Source organism: Thermobia domestica, chromosome 13 (assembly GCF_964235325.1).
Source record: "Thermobia domestica chromosome 13, izTheDome1.hap1.1, whole genome shotgun sequence".
Taxonomy (NCBI): domain Eukaryota; kingdom Metazoa; phylum Arthropoda; class Insecta; order Zygentoma; family Lepismatidae; genus Thermobia; species Thermobia domestica.
In genome coordinates this window covers 36,318,979-36,334,710 of record NC_137466.1, presented here as the reverse complement: position 1 = coordinate 36,334,710, position 15,732 = coordinate 36,318,979, and the positions used below count along the sequence as shown (strand labels likewise).

Here is a 15,732-nt window from a genome sequence, read left to right as displayed (position 1 = left end):
TGCGATATATCGACGACTGGACTGTCTCTTGATCGTCGCGTGGATAGGCTGCTCGTATTGATGGTTATTGAAATATTAAACGTAGGGTGATGTTCTCATTTCCATGCCGAAAATATATGGGGCGGAATTACAAGATCCGGCGGTTGTTCCGGGTTATTGCATAGGTTTATGCATGGGCGGCGATTAGGGGGTAAAGGGGGCGGTTGCCCCCACCTTTTTGAAGTGACCCATTAATGTATATATCTATTTAGTTTCGTATGGAAATGTAAAGTTATTGTATGTATTATTGGTTCATAGAAAAAAATGATGCCATATAATATTTGCTGTTGGATGAGTAGCCCTATGTATTGGTTGTCTTCCCGTGGTGTTAAGAAAGCTACAAGAATTGCGTTGTGATTGCCACGGAAAATGGCCCAAAAATTAATCTATTGGAGCGCAATTCCAGCGTATTTTCATTTCTTCTTTCAATGTTAGTCGGCTCGATATATTAGTCAACCGCTTTGAAACTAATTGAGAGGATTTCACAAAAGAAAAAGTCTTTCATAGAGTTATTCTTTAATTGCACAAAAATTGACAGTTTCTAAAATGTATTCTTTCTAATAGTAAAGAATATTGATTAAAAAGAGAGTAAGAAGAAACAACTTGTACCTTTTCGTTTGTTTTGCAGTGTAATATACGAGTGAAGTGATGCGTTTAGGGGTGTACGGCTGTATATACGATTAAGTTTAGTGAATTCAACATAATTCTAGGTTTTAGAATTATTTTGTATAACTGGAGTGTAAAATGATTGTAAGTATTGCTTTTTGATGTGTTCCAAGGAAGTGAAAACTGCAGTTAATGGCAACGAACATGTTTCGGAAGGGCTGCGGTGGCTCAGTGGTAGAGCGTTCAACTCTGGTGCGTCCCACTCAAGTCAAGTGAATTTTGTGATAGACAAGCACCGTGTGCGTGGGTTTTCTCGGGGATCTCCCGTTTCCTCCCACTTTCTTCACTCCATTTCATTCGTTTCTCATCACAGTCTCCTTTAGCCTAGTCGGCATAACCGTGGGACGTAAAACAAAGATTTTTATTTCATTTTAACATGTTTCGGAAAGCTGCAAAAGTACTTTAAATTTTGTATAAGTTGTTCATTAATTCCCAGTTTCAATATAACTTTTTGAAAACAGGCCTCATTATTTATTACTATGATTAATATTATCCTTTCTATTTATTTGTTTTGCAAATTTGTTATTAAATGCCGGTAATCTGATCACATAATTTTCCAGACAGAATTTTAAGATGTTCATAAGCAAGGAATCGAATCTCTTCTTAGACCTTTGTGGTTTAAGCTTATAAAGGGTTATAGTAACTACTTGTGTTGCTCTTGTCCATTTACTTAATAAAATACGATATACGGTATTTTAGCTGAAAAAGATAGTATCCTATTAGTTATACAACCTATCGTCAAACAAAGTGTTAGCATCAACCAGGGAAACTAACATTGATATACAAATATTCAGATCATGGCTTGCCCCCCCCCCCCTTACACACACACTTTTAACGTCCAATCGCCGCCACTGGGCTTATGTTGTGTTGTGTATGAATGTTTGTATAGGGAGAAGTTAGGCCAATTTACATATTCAAAATTCGCAACAAATTGAAGAAAATTTAAACAGAAATCCCTATACAAACATTCATAGGGATTCCCTATGTCTTCAGCTTTTATGAAGCTTTTTGTCAATAATGAACGAAAATGAGAATAATATTAATACAATTATTCAAGGTTTTTTGAGTAACGTAATTCTTGACTAGATAAGAATTAAGACTCAGATCTTTATTAAACGTGTGGAAGAAGTAGCTAGCCTTTTTGAGATAGAACCAAAGGTTGTTAAAAATTACACTGTGGACCACCACTAAAAATAGAGAACTTTTACATTGACGACTACTACACAAAAAGTTGCTAAATGGGAGATAAAACGTTTCCAATTTTTCGTAGAAAGACGCAAGAAATTAATCGTGGAATTTCTCTCTCTCTCTATCCAGGATATGATCAAGGGAGGGGCTAAACCTTATTTTTCCATTTTATCCAGTGTAAGCAGGATTGAAGCCCATTTTATCCAGTGTATACCTGAGCGTCCAGGGGGGGAGCTATAGCCACCCTGGATCCGCCACTGTGTGTATATATATATATATATATATATATATATATATAATTAGATCTGTGGTCAGTTCTAATCATAGTCCGATCTTTGCTACAGAAACGTATAAGTAAAAACGTAACTGAATTAATCATATATAACTAACAATGATGAGATTACAATACTTACACAATAAGTTCGATTTTAGTACAATATACATATATATATTATGATCAATTTCACGTCAACGAAATCATAAGTGAGTTTAGAAAAACGAACGAAAGTAAAATATTTTTTGTCGCTAGATTTAGCGACTTTCTCCCGAATTGGTAACACTGTATATAAGCTTAAAATTAAGGCAATATCTGAAATTTATTTCAGATTAGCTTTAACTCTACAAATAATGCTAAAGATATCCAGGAATTTTAAAAATATAAATTGCGTTCTCCCCTTCACAAATGGCCAAATCCAAGTAGATTGGGGCATTTGAGTTACATTCAAATTTACATTTGGTGGGTCTTCAAAAATGTTTTAGTGCGCCAGTGTTTGACCGTCGGGCGTGGCATCATAATTTACTTGAAGACTTACTCTTTAGCAATAAAGAACTTACCAGCAACGCTGACTGCTTCACTAATTGGTATTATCTATTAGGTAGTTACGTAGAAAACTTAGCAGTATTGTTAATTTGCACAGTAATTTGAAAAATGTGGAGAGTGGAAGTGGGATTGATGAAAACTCTTAAAATAGAAGCTTGACAGATCATACAGACCTATTCTGAAATATGCATTATTATAATTCTTTTCTCAATAACGCAACAGATTTGTACAATTTAACTATACTATATTGATATGCGCGTCTTACCAAATGAAAACACGCTTAATATGACATAATTTAGCTTTTCACTATCTCGAGGGTAAAAAGATAGTGAAATTGTGTATCTAGCTATATAGATTAATTTTTAGTATTAGGAATGAAAAAAGAGAATAGTACATATCAGGAACTTGATGTTTTTGTCATGTATAATAGTAGTAATAAATTCTTTAAATGCGGGACATTTTCAGTCCACGACACTATTGTCGTAACTGCAGAGAAGACTATCAGACTAAACTTCTTGCCCATATAAGGATATTATTGTTAAGGGGATTTGTAAGAGACAATATGCATTTTATTTGAGATAGAATGCAGCGAGGTTTGTTTTGAGCTTGCACATAAGACTGTTTGTACAGTTTGCGTGTTGGTTTTTATAAGAATCAACATTGTCTCCTCATGACTTTTCAGAAATCTTTTCTTGTCTCGCGATCAAGATGCTTTCCCGATGTTCGTGTTGTATGACTAGAAAATATTGGAAACTTGGAATTGATAGACCAAACTGGATTTAATTGGTGTTACATTAATCACTACACCACCCACGGTAAATGTAGTAGTGAAAGACACGTATATGTACAGTATTTTTACTATCTTTAGCTTTTGTATGTCAGTTCAAGCGGCAATTACAGATCAGAAGTGAACCTATTAATCTATTTACTAAATAATTTCGATCTTCCCGGCAATCTTGATCGCTAGCAGTTCTGACTGTCGTTGGAAACCTTTCCATTCGTCGATCTGTTACGTGAGTGTATGGTCCTATAAAGTAAAAGTGAGACCCCTGAGTAGTCCGAAAAAAAATTATTAATAATTAATTTGCACTTCGTAACTGTCACCTGACTTTGGTGATACTTTAGTAACGGTTCTTGAAAGTTTACACTAAAAATCTGAAATTATTATGGCTCAACCTATTTTAAATTAATTTTTCACTATAGATTTCGTCCTCTATAACGATGAAAACAAACAGATATTAAAAAGCCAGTTAACAATTATAAAATGCAAATCAGTGATGCAGTCTCAATTTAGTTAATATTGACAGCACACTTAGTTACGTAACAGAAGGCGAAGTAAAAAAAAAAAAAAAAAAAAGTTTGCGACAGAGTCAGAAATGGTGGCGATCAAGATCATCGAGAAGATCGAAATCATTCAGTAAATAGATGACATCGTGAGGTACAAAAGTAGTTGCAATGTTCGTAGGAGAGTCTTATGTGAGTGACAAATCTCTTGCTAATTTGACGAGTACCGGTACCTATTTGTGAGTGGTATTTACCGATAAGTAATTTGAAACGTAAAATTACTGCTAAAGTTTTTTCTCAGTAAGTTAAGATTTTTTTTTTCTTGTTACGTGATTAACAGAGTATTAACGAGACTCTTCTTCCCTTATAATTTAAGAAGAAATCGACATTAAATATAAAAGACGTTTTCGTTGCTGCGGAGTCTAAACATGGCAGCGAAATCGAAATATAATTTGTTTCTGCAAACGGGCAATGTTCCAAGCAACTTGCTTTACGCAGGCCTGCAGTAATTCCGAAATCACAGGCGTCTTACCTCTTGCTCGTTCTTTAACAGTTAATCTTAACATTGTACTCGCTGAACTAGACATATTAAGAAAGGATTTACTGAATAGCATACGCGAAAAAGGTAAATTAATCAAAAAGAGAAGAAAAGGAAAAAGGTAGTTTAAAGCCGTTGTCACAAGTGAAAATAGAGGTGTCCACGTTTTTGTGATTCATCAGTCATAATATATTCGGTGAAATTCTTCAGAGAAAGGAAAACACAAGACGTAGATATGTCCTAGTATGTTCAGATGCGTTTCTCTGTATTTATCTTCTCACAACTTTATTTTGTAAAGTATAAATGTTTTCCCCTTACATAAATATGTAAATTTGAGAAGTAAATTAACTTTTATTTTGACATCCAACTAATAATGCCGTTGGCAAGGCGTTTTCAGATTTGTATTTCCGCGTTCGTACTCATTGTTTGCTAAGTTTTTCAATTCTGAACTTTGGATCACCAGGGAATATGGCATGGTCGTGTAATTCCAGCTCTCTTGGAGACAGCATAATGTAGGTGGACCGGAGCTCACGTTAATAGGATGTCCCATCCTTCGTAATCTTGGTAATGCATAAGGACGTAGAGCACGAAAACTCAGACTCCCCCACGAAAACTCAGACTCAGGAGATATAGGAATATAACTTCATTACGTATGATAGTGTATTCCATGTCCACTGTTTCGATTATGTATATTTTGCGCTTGCAAGCGTTAGAAAAATGACATTAATTAAAAACCTGCTGCAATCTTAAATACAGTATTTCCTTTTACTACTTAAGGTGCTTCATAAACCACGTGTGTTATTTACGTAATAGTTCAGGTTTTGATTATTACGCTGTATATTTACATAACTGAATCTGACCAAGAATTGCAATATATTACCGGTTAGAGGACTATACGTAAAAGGAGAATATACAACAGAAATCTTTATTGACCACAAAGACATGAAAAGTGTTGTTTCGTGGGAGTTCTAAAAGTTTGCAAAAACAAACGACATGCTAGTTGAAATTTCGCCGAAGTAATGCGGAGTTACTAGAAAAATTCTTCGACTTTGTAAGAAGTAGTAGGAAAATAAGAGATGTTCATAACAACAAAAGCAATAGTAAGAAAATATATACGTGCTTTAAATGTAATTTTCATTTGAAGTAGAAACTGGATCCAGTTGGTCAAGGACAAAAGTCGATAGAGGAGATTTGAATACGTCTTTAAACCTCCAGGTTCCATAGGCCATAGAGTTAGAGGAAATATATAAGACATAGAGCTTAAAGTGATTTTCCTCTGGGAATCAAACCCGGAACCTGATGCCTTTGATGCATTACTATCCAGGATTAGATTTCCAGTGGGAGAGGATTGAACGCATTGTGATGATTCGATTCCACCTTAAACTGTAGGTCCTTGTCTTACACAGCCTCGGTCTTAAAAACGGACGCTAGACAACATGCATAGAATTTTTAGGCATAGTACCTTCTTACGGTTTCATTTATTTGGTAGTTAATACTATTCTATTACAAACGCACTGTCCCGTTTGAAAAACTGGGCAGATGAAGTAATGAAATAACTACTATCGACAGTTTCAAGTCAGCTTTTGTTTTTTACGATCAAATTCAATATTAAAGTTACGATTTCAGGGATAAGTTTGAATGAAGTTAATTTCTTTTTGTTTCTCAACAATATAAGAGGAAAATCAGTCATTCGTATGATGAGTTTTGCGACGTTGCCATCTTCAAAAAAGAATTCATTGAACGAGAGAAAATAGCTGGCGTTCAAGGTCGTTGATGCTGCGTTGCCATATGAAATGCATGAGAAGCCACTATTTCCACGCCATTTAAACCGTATCGTAAACATACGTTCTGTAACTTGATTTAATACATAGGTTTTGTGCGATTCTTTAATGCATAAACAAAATATATTTTTAGAATTTCAAATAGGATACATCTTTATCCATTAGGTGGCGCAATATCATGTACATAATCTAAGTATTCTAAACCAGTTTTAGCAATACAATAACATTTTTAAAGGGAAATGATGCAGAAGGAATTTTAACGTAGGGAGAGAGTGACGCTGTCAATACTTTACTGACAAGAAAATACTAGACGCTTTTGCGAAAATCATGATCTGCAACTTGCATTTTATTTTATATGGTATTGGTTTGTGCGTCACTGTTAGGAGAAATCAAACAATAGATACAATGTACTACTTAATAATAATAATAATAATAATAATAATTATTATTATTATTATTATTATTATTAAAACAACACCGACAGTGTTTGGGAGGTGATTCCTGACACCAAGGTAAGACAAAATATAGACCAGCGTTGATGCACAGATGCTTTCCTTTCGGCGTTACAGGCTGCCGAAAACATGAAAAGTTTAAATATCCATAGCTCCAAAACTATGGGGTCTACCGTAGTCGGGTCAAGACGTCAATTAGAAACTAGTATGTGCCCTACCCAAATATCAAAGTTTCAGAATCGTGCGGTACGTAAGCAACAATGTTTATAGAAATAGTTAGTGAGTACGTCAAATTATATGCCTGTAGCCAAACTCCTGCTTAAAAAAAAAAAAAATGTTGCTTGAGTACCTTAGCGGACATATTAGTTCCTAAATGGAGTCTTGACTACGGTAGGTCCCATACTTTTTGAGCTGTGGACCCCTAATTTTTTTTTTTTTTTAATCTGTCTTGATAAAAATGTATAGACAGAAAAACATAACTCCGAAACGAAGCATTTGTGCACCCAGGTTGGTCTGTACTTTTTGTCTTATATTAGTGTCAGGAATCACCTTCCAAAAGTTGTCGGTGTTCTCTTGAAACACCCTGTATTTTTATACACAGTGAGGTTAGGAAAGAACGATGCATTTTCAGTGTCAAAATATTAGTTTTTCGAGATTTTGTCGAAAACTACGCATGGGAATTTATCCTCGGGCATGTCATTTGTTCAGCTTGTTGGAATCTATAGATCGATATATGTCTTATCATTGGACGATTTTATAGTTAAATAAAAATTAAAGTAGCGTTAAGTTAGTCCACTGTCATCGTGCTATTATCATAATGAAGGGTTTATTAGAGTATACACTTCAGTATTAGTTTCATTTGAATAGATGGCATTGTTTATCGTACAGCATCAAGTTTTAGGTTTTCAAAAATTTAGTTTTTCTCCATCAGGATTTACAGTTTATAATTTAGCGCAGTGAGATGTATCGATTTGGGTGTGTGTCATCTTTGGATATGTTTCCTTTTTCTTCCTTTTATTTCGTTAAACGCTAATAAATATTGGAGTATCTTTTTGTTGTTTTAACATTTTTAACAAATTGCGATGTTTGTGTTTCATCCTTATTTTTCGACCTTAAGATCAGAAATAGATTCACCACCGTAGAAACCAGAGGCTGCCAGTTGCTCTGCCGTATGCCAATCCAGCTCAATTATATGGTTATAGCTAGTCTCTCTCACTGTCCAAGCCCCAGTCGTTGTTTTATATTGACCCTTGTTGTAGGTTATGTCTTCCAAACGATTTCCATTCTTCCAAGTTGTTGCTTTCATTCGGTAGTTAGTTAATAGTGGAGCAACGTTTCAAATAAAGATAGAATTACTCCCCGCATTTGGGACAGACAGGATGAAGGAAAGGACATCGGCAAACAAAAGAAGTAGTAAGGGCAGCATCATGCTTCGGCGGCACTTCGAGGTATGAATTTGACATGCTGGAAAAATTTGCCATTATCGTTTTGACGAGATGGAACGACAGAAAAATCATTTTCCCCGTCGAGGATCGAATCCAGGATGTTCAGTTGCCAGCTCTGCCACTGCGAGTAATTTTCAAATAAATAATGGCTGATAACAGGTCAGTCACAAAGTTTGAATTATTTGTTCATTATAAAGTTACCTGACCCTGTCAGTAAGACTTTCGGATCATTTTTGTCTTACGGTATGAATGCAAATGATGATGAAAAAACATTGGACGTGTACTTGTCGCGCATTTGACATGGGTTTACTAATTATTTTGATTATAGTAGTCTTAAATGGGTTAAGCCACAATTACATCACAACATTGATTTGAGTTTGGATTCTCATGGTCTCTTTGACCTCGCATATTAAACTTTGGTGAAAAAAATCCTCGAAAAGCTGATGTTTTAGGTTATCAAAACGTAAACGGAGCTCCGTCGAGGCTATGTGGTTAATGGAAGATTCTGGATCGATTCCTTGTAGGAGCTCATGCTATTTGAATTTCACGTTACGCTGTAGATCAGTCTCTTCTATAGTCTCTGTGTTGAAAGGAACACTACATTGTAAACCAAGTATTAGTAATATTCACTAATTAGCAAATTACTTCTCAATATTTTCGTCTCTTTTGGGGGTCTTGTCACAGAGTAACACCATGGTAATGGAGACTAGCCGTAGGATGACGACAAAGAGACATGTGCACTTTGACATTTCATTCCAAATCAAAATAAAGCGCGTTAATGGGCTTTCGAAATGTGAGAACCCAGCTTACTTTTTCAAGCTAGATCGCTAACAAAAGCATGGAACTATAGCAGCCCTCTGTTTTATTATTATTATTATTATTTAATAGTTTCAGGTTTTGATGTATTCACAGATGACACGTTTGGTTGTTCATAACCTTAAATTTTCATTTTGGTAAGTCGATACGGGTATTTGCGTTCGGATGGATATTTGAGTTCACTGTACTATCTTAAGTAAAAATAATTATAATATTTTTAGCTTTATGCAAAATCTACTGGTTGTACGATTAAAATTTACAAGTATGTTTCTTTCTTTTCTAGGTGAAATGCGTTTACTACTGAAAGGCTCGTGATGATAGTTCGGCAATGTGGAATGACATAAGTTACCAGAGCAACATGTTGTGCAACACGTGAACATTTTCATTTTTGAATGCGTGGTTCAGTAGTCAGCGTGGGACAGTAAAACTTACAGATAGATCTGTAGGAACTGTTCTTTGAAATCCGTACTACAGCAGTGTAGTAGTGGTAGATCTCGTATGGAATTAATGCCATGTGGTTGCGTAGCGAGCAGCGAGGTGCAGTAGGAGTGAGAAAACAGAAAACCTTAAAAGGCAACCATCGAACTCATGTCTCATCAAGAAGTGGCCGTAGTGGGCCCAATGGAATTAGTCGAAAAATAAACGGCCTCACTTCTCCCATTAATGGTCGAATAAACAAACTTCGGAAAGTAAACAAAATTAGAAGAAGAAGTGGGAAGCTGCTAAAAGAGGTAGGAGAAATTTGCAGTTTTAATTGAGTATTGTTGATGGTATGGACTAGTAGAATATGGTAAGGTATATTCGTGATAATTTGGTATAAAGTTTCCGTAGGTGATAAAATCAAAGGAAAGAGCAAGGCTGCATACAGATAGTTCGTATACTGCTCTATTCTCTTCTGTTATAATAGGACCACAGTCACGCTTAGTCATAGCCCCATCATTTAAGATTTAAGTAGTTAGCCTAACTACCATATTTTACGGAGTAGATAGATCTATAATATGCACTTTTTTCTTTTAGAAATTGCCTTTAACATATATGTAAGTATTAACGCATGAAACGAGAACAATCCATCAATCAATGTAAACAATTGAACCAATTTAAATGATGTAAGCAGAAATAAAACATATTTCTAATGAACTTTCATTTTAATCTTCAATTTGTTTGCTTTAAAAAAAAAATAATAATAATCATTACAATTCAGGTGCGTATTATACTCCAAGTACAGTAATTATTTCAAATGACTAGTTTTCAATTGATTTACTTTCAATGTGAATAGTATATATTGGGTATTTCTATTGTTAGCAAGAAAGGTAATTTCGTGACAGCTTCTACATAAGAAGCAGATCGCTAATTATACGAGGTATTCATTAGACTACAATCCGGTAACACAGTACATACACATGTTTGCTTTTGTACGAGATATTAAACACCTACGCCAAGATACTCGCAAAATTGAAAATATTCATTAAGGATTCTGTGTATTCTCAAGAGACTCATACTTTGTGGTGGACAAACACCGTGTGCGTGGGTTTTCTCGGGGTTCTCCCGTTTCCTCCCACTTTCTTCATTCCACCATTTCATTCATTACTCATCTTCACCGTCTCCTTTAGCCTAACCGGCATAACCGCGGGACGTAAAACTCAAAGATTTCATTTCATTTTTTCAAGAGACTCATTTCTTTAAAAAGTGTAATATAGATAGAGCTATAAAACAATCAATATTTACTTCATTCTTTATATTATCGCTTTCAGCTGGTTTTAAATAACAGCACAACACATAAAATACAACTTCCTCCTTACTCTTTTTTTCCCTACAAACCTAGCTCAGGTCCTGGCACAATCTGTCCCACTGATGAAAGAAGCTGGAATCAAGTGCCATTTTTTGTAGCCTAAATTGAAGGCCTAAGAAGACTCGGTGTTTTTCGGACGGTTACTTTACAAATTATCGGGAATGTACTTATACCACGAATATGCCATACTTTACCTTATGAAATATTCGTTATTGTATCAGCAGCAATCACAGCGTCTGAGAGAAGTAACATCAGAAAAAAAAAAGGCCCTCAGGTTAACGACCAACAATTATGCCCTTTAGGCTAAAGGAGACTTATGGTTAATGCAAGTAAATGATGGAAGAATTGGTAGAATGAGAATGTAGGAGGAAACGGGGGTACCCCGAGAAAACACACGAATACTATGTTGTCAAACCACAAACTTGGCCAGAGATCAAATGAGGGACCCCACGCACCCATAGGTCGGCGCTTTACCACTGAGCTACTGTGACCTCCACACCAGAAAAAGAAAGAAAAGCTAAAAAAGGAAAACTTCAGCAAGCGATACACAAAAATTAATACATTAAATAAGCTTTCTTCCCTTTTCTTATAGCGATGAAATCTATATATTTTTACGGATGAGACTTTCGTACAAACCGCCATTGAGTAATCACAATAGATTTATAGTATGTAAGAGTTGTACATAATTTACATAGTAAGACTATTCATGGCTTTGGATTAATTGTTTTAACAAAAGAGACACTGACCAAAGCTTAAAACTTTACTTTATTTTAAATTATAATTTGTAACTGTTTCGGATATCTAGCATATCCTTCTTCAGACACTATCGAAATTAATGAAAATACAGACATATATATATAAACTTTGTTATAACAACATTTATATATATGTCTGTATTTTCATTAATTTCGATAGTGTCTGAAGAAGGATATGCTAGATATCCGAAACAGTTACAAATTATAATTTAAAATAAAGTTTTAAGCTTTGGTCAGTGTCTCTTTTGTTAAAATAATTTACATCTGTGAATTCCAAATATATGTATTAGGGTAAGAGGGAGGAAACGTGGAACCTACTGGAATGTTGTCATCTGTCTAAAGAAAAGAATGTAGTGATCGTTTAGTGCATTCTCATCTGAAATCGCAGATATAATATAGTAGCCGCGGTCATAGCTTTTCTACTTTCATTTTTAAGGTTCTTTTAAATTCCGTCCGCATTCTCCTCTCTCACTCCCAACATCAGCTGTTTCGTGTTGGTACTTGTTAGCAATAAATTGCACTTTCAAGTGTTGAAGAAAATAAATAAATAAATAAAATCGGGATGTTTGGTCACTTGAATTACAGTGCTCAGCACTATACTAGTATCAAAGCCTGCCGATTTTTGAACTTTTTAAAACTAGGGCTACTAACCTAAAATGTTTTGAAAGAAGGCTTTGTTTACAGCACGTTCAAATTATGTTTGTAAGATTTTCTTACTCCTCATTCTTCTTATCGGAGAGGTGTTCTGAAATGTAGACACTGGATTGTCCGAACACAACATAAATTTGGTACAGTTTACGTGGTCTCTGCGTGATTGAACACTGACTTCAAGAATAATAAGAATGTATGGCTGTTCAGAGAGCGGATTGGGTAACGGTTAACCAGAGACTCGGATTCGAATTATAATCCATCCAGTCATGCGTTTTTTGCATTCTTTGTATACCTACGTGGATATATTGACCACGGTTAGTACTATTGAGAAGTAGATAATTTGGACAGGTGGCCAACTTTCAGAAAATACTTTTTTTTTTTTTTTTTTTTTTTTTTTTTTTTTTTTTTGAAAAGAAAACAGTAATATATAACATATGTTTCTTATGGAAAAACTTAGAGGTACCACATAAGAACATTGATTTTTCTATATCTGCTTTAGATTCTCCTTCAGTAACGTAAAATGACGATCATTCTGAATATACAATTATTTTACTCACATTGCTCATGAGACTCGCCCTACAGGCAGTAAGATGAGACACTATTTTGTTATTAATAGTTTGGAACATAAATTCTTCTATATTTGTTAGTATATGCAGCAAGTTAGAAAAAAAAAATGTAGATAAAATGTATGGGAATTTCATCTGTGATTGTTCTTTGGATTTGATACAAGTCGAGGCACGTAGGCGGAAATTTATTTCAGGAGGGGTCCAAATTCAATATGAAGATAAATTATATTAACATTATAAAATTTACTCCTAAAATTAGACTAAATTTACGAAAAATTGGTATTTCGGGGAGGTCCGGACCCCTTGGCTACGTCCCTGTCGAGAGCCGTGTAGTAGTAGTAGTAGTAGTGGAGTACCGCTTTGGAACTAATGCCATGTGGTTGTATAGCAAGCAGCGAGGTGCACTAGAAGTGAGAAAACGAAACCTTAAAAGGCAGTCGTCAAACCCATCTCTTTGTCAAGAAAGGTGTAGTGTAGTAAACTTACTAAAATCAAACGTGAGGATAAATGGTGCTCTTATCTATCATAGAAAAGTTAGTTAGTACATCTGTCTATAGTAAAAGTTAGTGAGTTACCTTGGGAATTGTAGAGAATAAGAGAAAAAATCCTTTTGAGAACAGGAGCCGGTTTCTTCGTATACTTGCCTACGATAAGAACCAATAGTGTCACCTCTTTTTTTTTTCTTTCTTTTTTACGAGAAATACCAACATATTTCTAGTTCTAGGCTGTATTGACCAAAGACTTATGATAGTGAAAGTAATAACAATAGCAACATTAAAATATACCCCCCCCCCCCAAAAAAAAAATAGTACTATCGTCGAATGTTTAACAATTTAGGTGCTCAATATGTAGATGTGAAATTCACACTATCAACATAGGAATAATGTTGCTTCAACGCGGCCAGATTCTAAGAAACGCAAATAGGCAACGCAAGAATAGAAAGTAAAGTATATGTTATTGGAAAATCCACGGAAATAAGGACAAATTAATAGGTTCCAATATATTTATATGTAATTGTCCATCTATATATGACTGAAAATGTAATAGATTAGCATATGGTTTTGTTATAGTCAAAATAACTGAAGTAAGTATGCGGATGACGTTGGTAACTCTACAATATACCTGCAGAAGTTAACTGAATTTAACAGTCGTGCAGAGTTGTCAGAAGTCAAGGTAAACTATATTTTTTTTTCTCTACTCGTCATGCATGGCTGTGTAGAAAGATACGTTTTTATTGAAGGACATTTTACTTTATTGTTGTTTATTACTAGCTGAAATACTTGGCGATGCATGGGAAGAATAAGTTTATGAAAAATATTTGAACTCCTTCTTCGCACTTAACGATCCGTATTTGAATAAAAGTGAAATGAAAACTCAGTTCAACCCAAGTGTTATGTTCAAAAATGCATTTCAGACGGTACAGTCGTTATTTGTGAAAAATTAATGCCCCAGTTCCTTTTCGAATCCGCATTTCAGTCAAACTAAAATGATAAGAAAGAACTTCAACCGAATTGCTAAGATCCTAAAAGTCCAAATGTGGTTCTTAGGAAGTAAATTTCGTTGCGTAATGGTTAGCACACCGTTTTTAGTCTAGTTCTATATTGTATCGTTTGAATTCGCACCTACACAGGATATGATGATGAGGGGAAAATCAGTTGTTTCCACCATTTATTAAATAATATCAAACCCAACCCGCAGATTATTATTAATATAAACGCTGGGTTTTCCAAACACAGCAGAGTTTTGATACAGTCTATGTGGCTCTGTATCAGCGGAGTAGGTCGTTAGCCCACTGACTTAGTTAAGTTCGAGACTCGGGTTCAATTACTGGCTCAGTCGAATATTTTTCCTTCTTTAAATTTTCATCTTCATTGCAATTTTACTATCAACACTTAAAAAGTTACTATACAGGGAACTGATCAGAGTAATATTGTGGCGCCCAGGTATTTAATAATGAAGAATTAAAATAAAATTCGCCGTGTTTTCCTTTTCTTTAAAATCAATAAATTAATAATAATAACTAAAACATTGGGAACATTTGCATTTAGAGAACATTGGGAAATGATAAATGTGTGACACAAAAAAAGCAGTAGTGCCATGTATGTTAATAGAATGCTCTATTTTTACATTTATTTCTAAAATTATAATATGACGCGAAGTTTATTGTGAACAACTCAAACAACTCTGCTGCCATGGAAACCAAATTGCTGTTTTCAAAACACTTGGTGGCTATATAGTTAGCGGCACGAGTGTCTCGGGTTCGATTTTCGGTGGGTGTGCTTTGGATCCCACGTCAAGAGCCAGCATTATCTGGAGGAGATAGCAGAAGGGAGCAAGGTTTTAACTTTGAACTGGTTTATAATAATAATAATAATTATTATTATTATTATTATATGCTGAGAGTAGTAAAACAAAGAACTTGAGTAAAATATTACAATACAAATCGATAAGAACATAATTATATACAGTTTAGTCAAATGCAACAGTGCAAGAATGCATATCTGTTCAGTAAGGTGGAGCGAAAAAAAAGCAGATTATTGAGTATCGAATTCTAATAGAGCTCAAAAGTTGCGTATTTGCGTCTTAATCAATGGAAAAAAATAATGAAGAAAATCACACTTTGGATCTTCAGTTCGCGCAAACGACCTAAAATTTTAAGAAAATGACAAAAGAATAAATTTTAATAATGAATTCCACAAGTATTTGAATATTGCTAATTATCAAAACAAGAAAACAAGTTACTAATAGGTGCTATAGGACACATATTATTACAATCAAAGTTTAATCTTGTACCTCAACCAATTGGTAAGATTTTAATATTTAGAAAACCAGGTTGTTTTAAAAACTTCATAGGTAGTTCATTTGATGCTATTTTATCAGTCATAAAAGTTCATGGTGGAATTGTCAGTTTGTTAAGCAGGCAAATGAAATTATTCAGTGGA

At 34.6% G+C, this 15,732-nt stretch overlaps 1 protein-coding gene across 5 annotated transcripts in view; it reads left to right on the top strand.

Annotated features, from left to right (window-relative positions):
- Positions 1-15,732, top strand: part of LOC145668101 (uncharacterized) — a 104,571-nt gene that overhangs the window by 51,196 nt on the left and 37,643 nt on the right. For all 5 annotated transcript variants that reach the window (XM_081735624.1, XM_081735623.1, XM_081735626.1 and 2 more), the window contains exon 2: positions 9,313-9,760. In XM_081735624.1, the coding sequence (XP_081591750.1) occupies positions 9,542-9,760 (219 nt within the window). In that variant the 5' untranslated portion in view covers positions 9,313-9,541. The remainder of the gene's footprint in view (positions 1-9,312; positions 9,761-15,732) is intronic.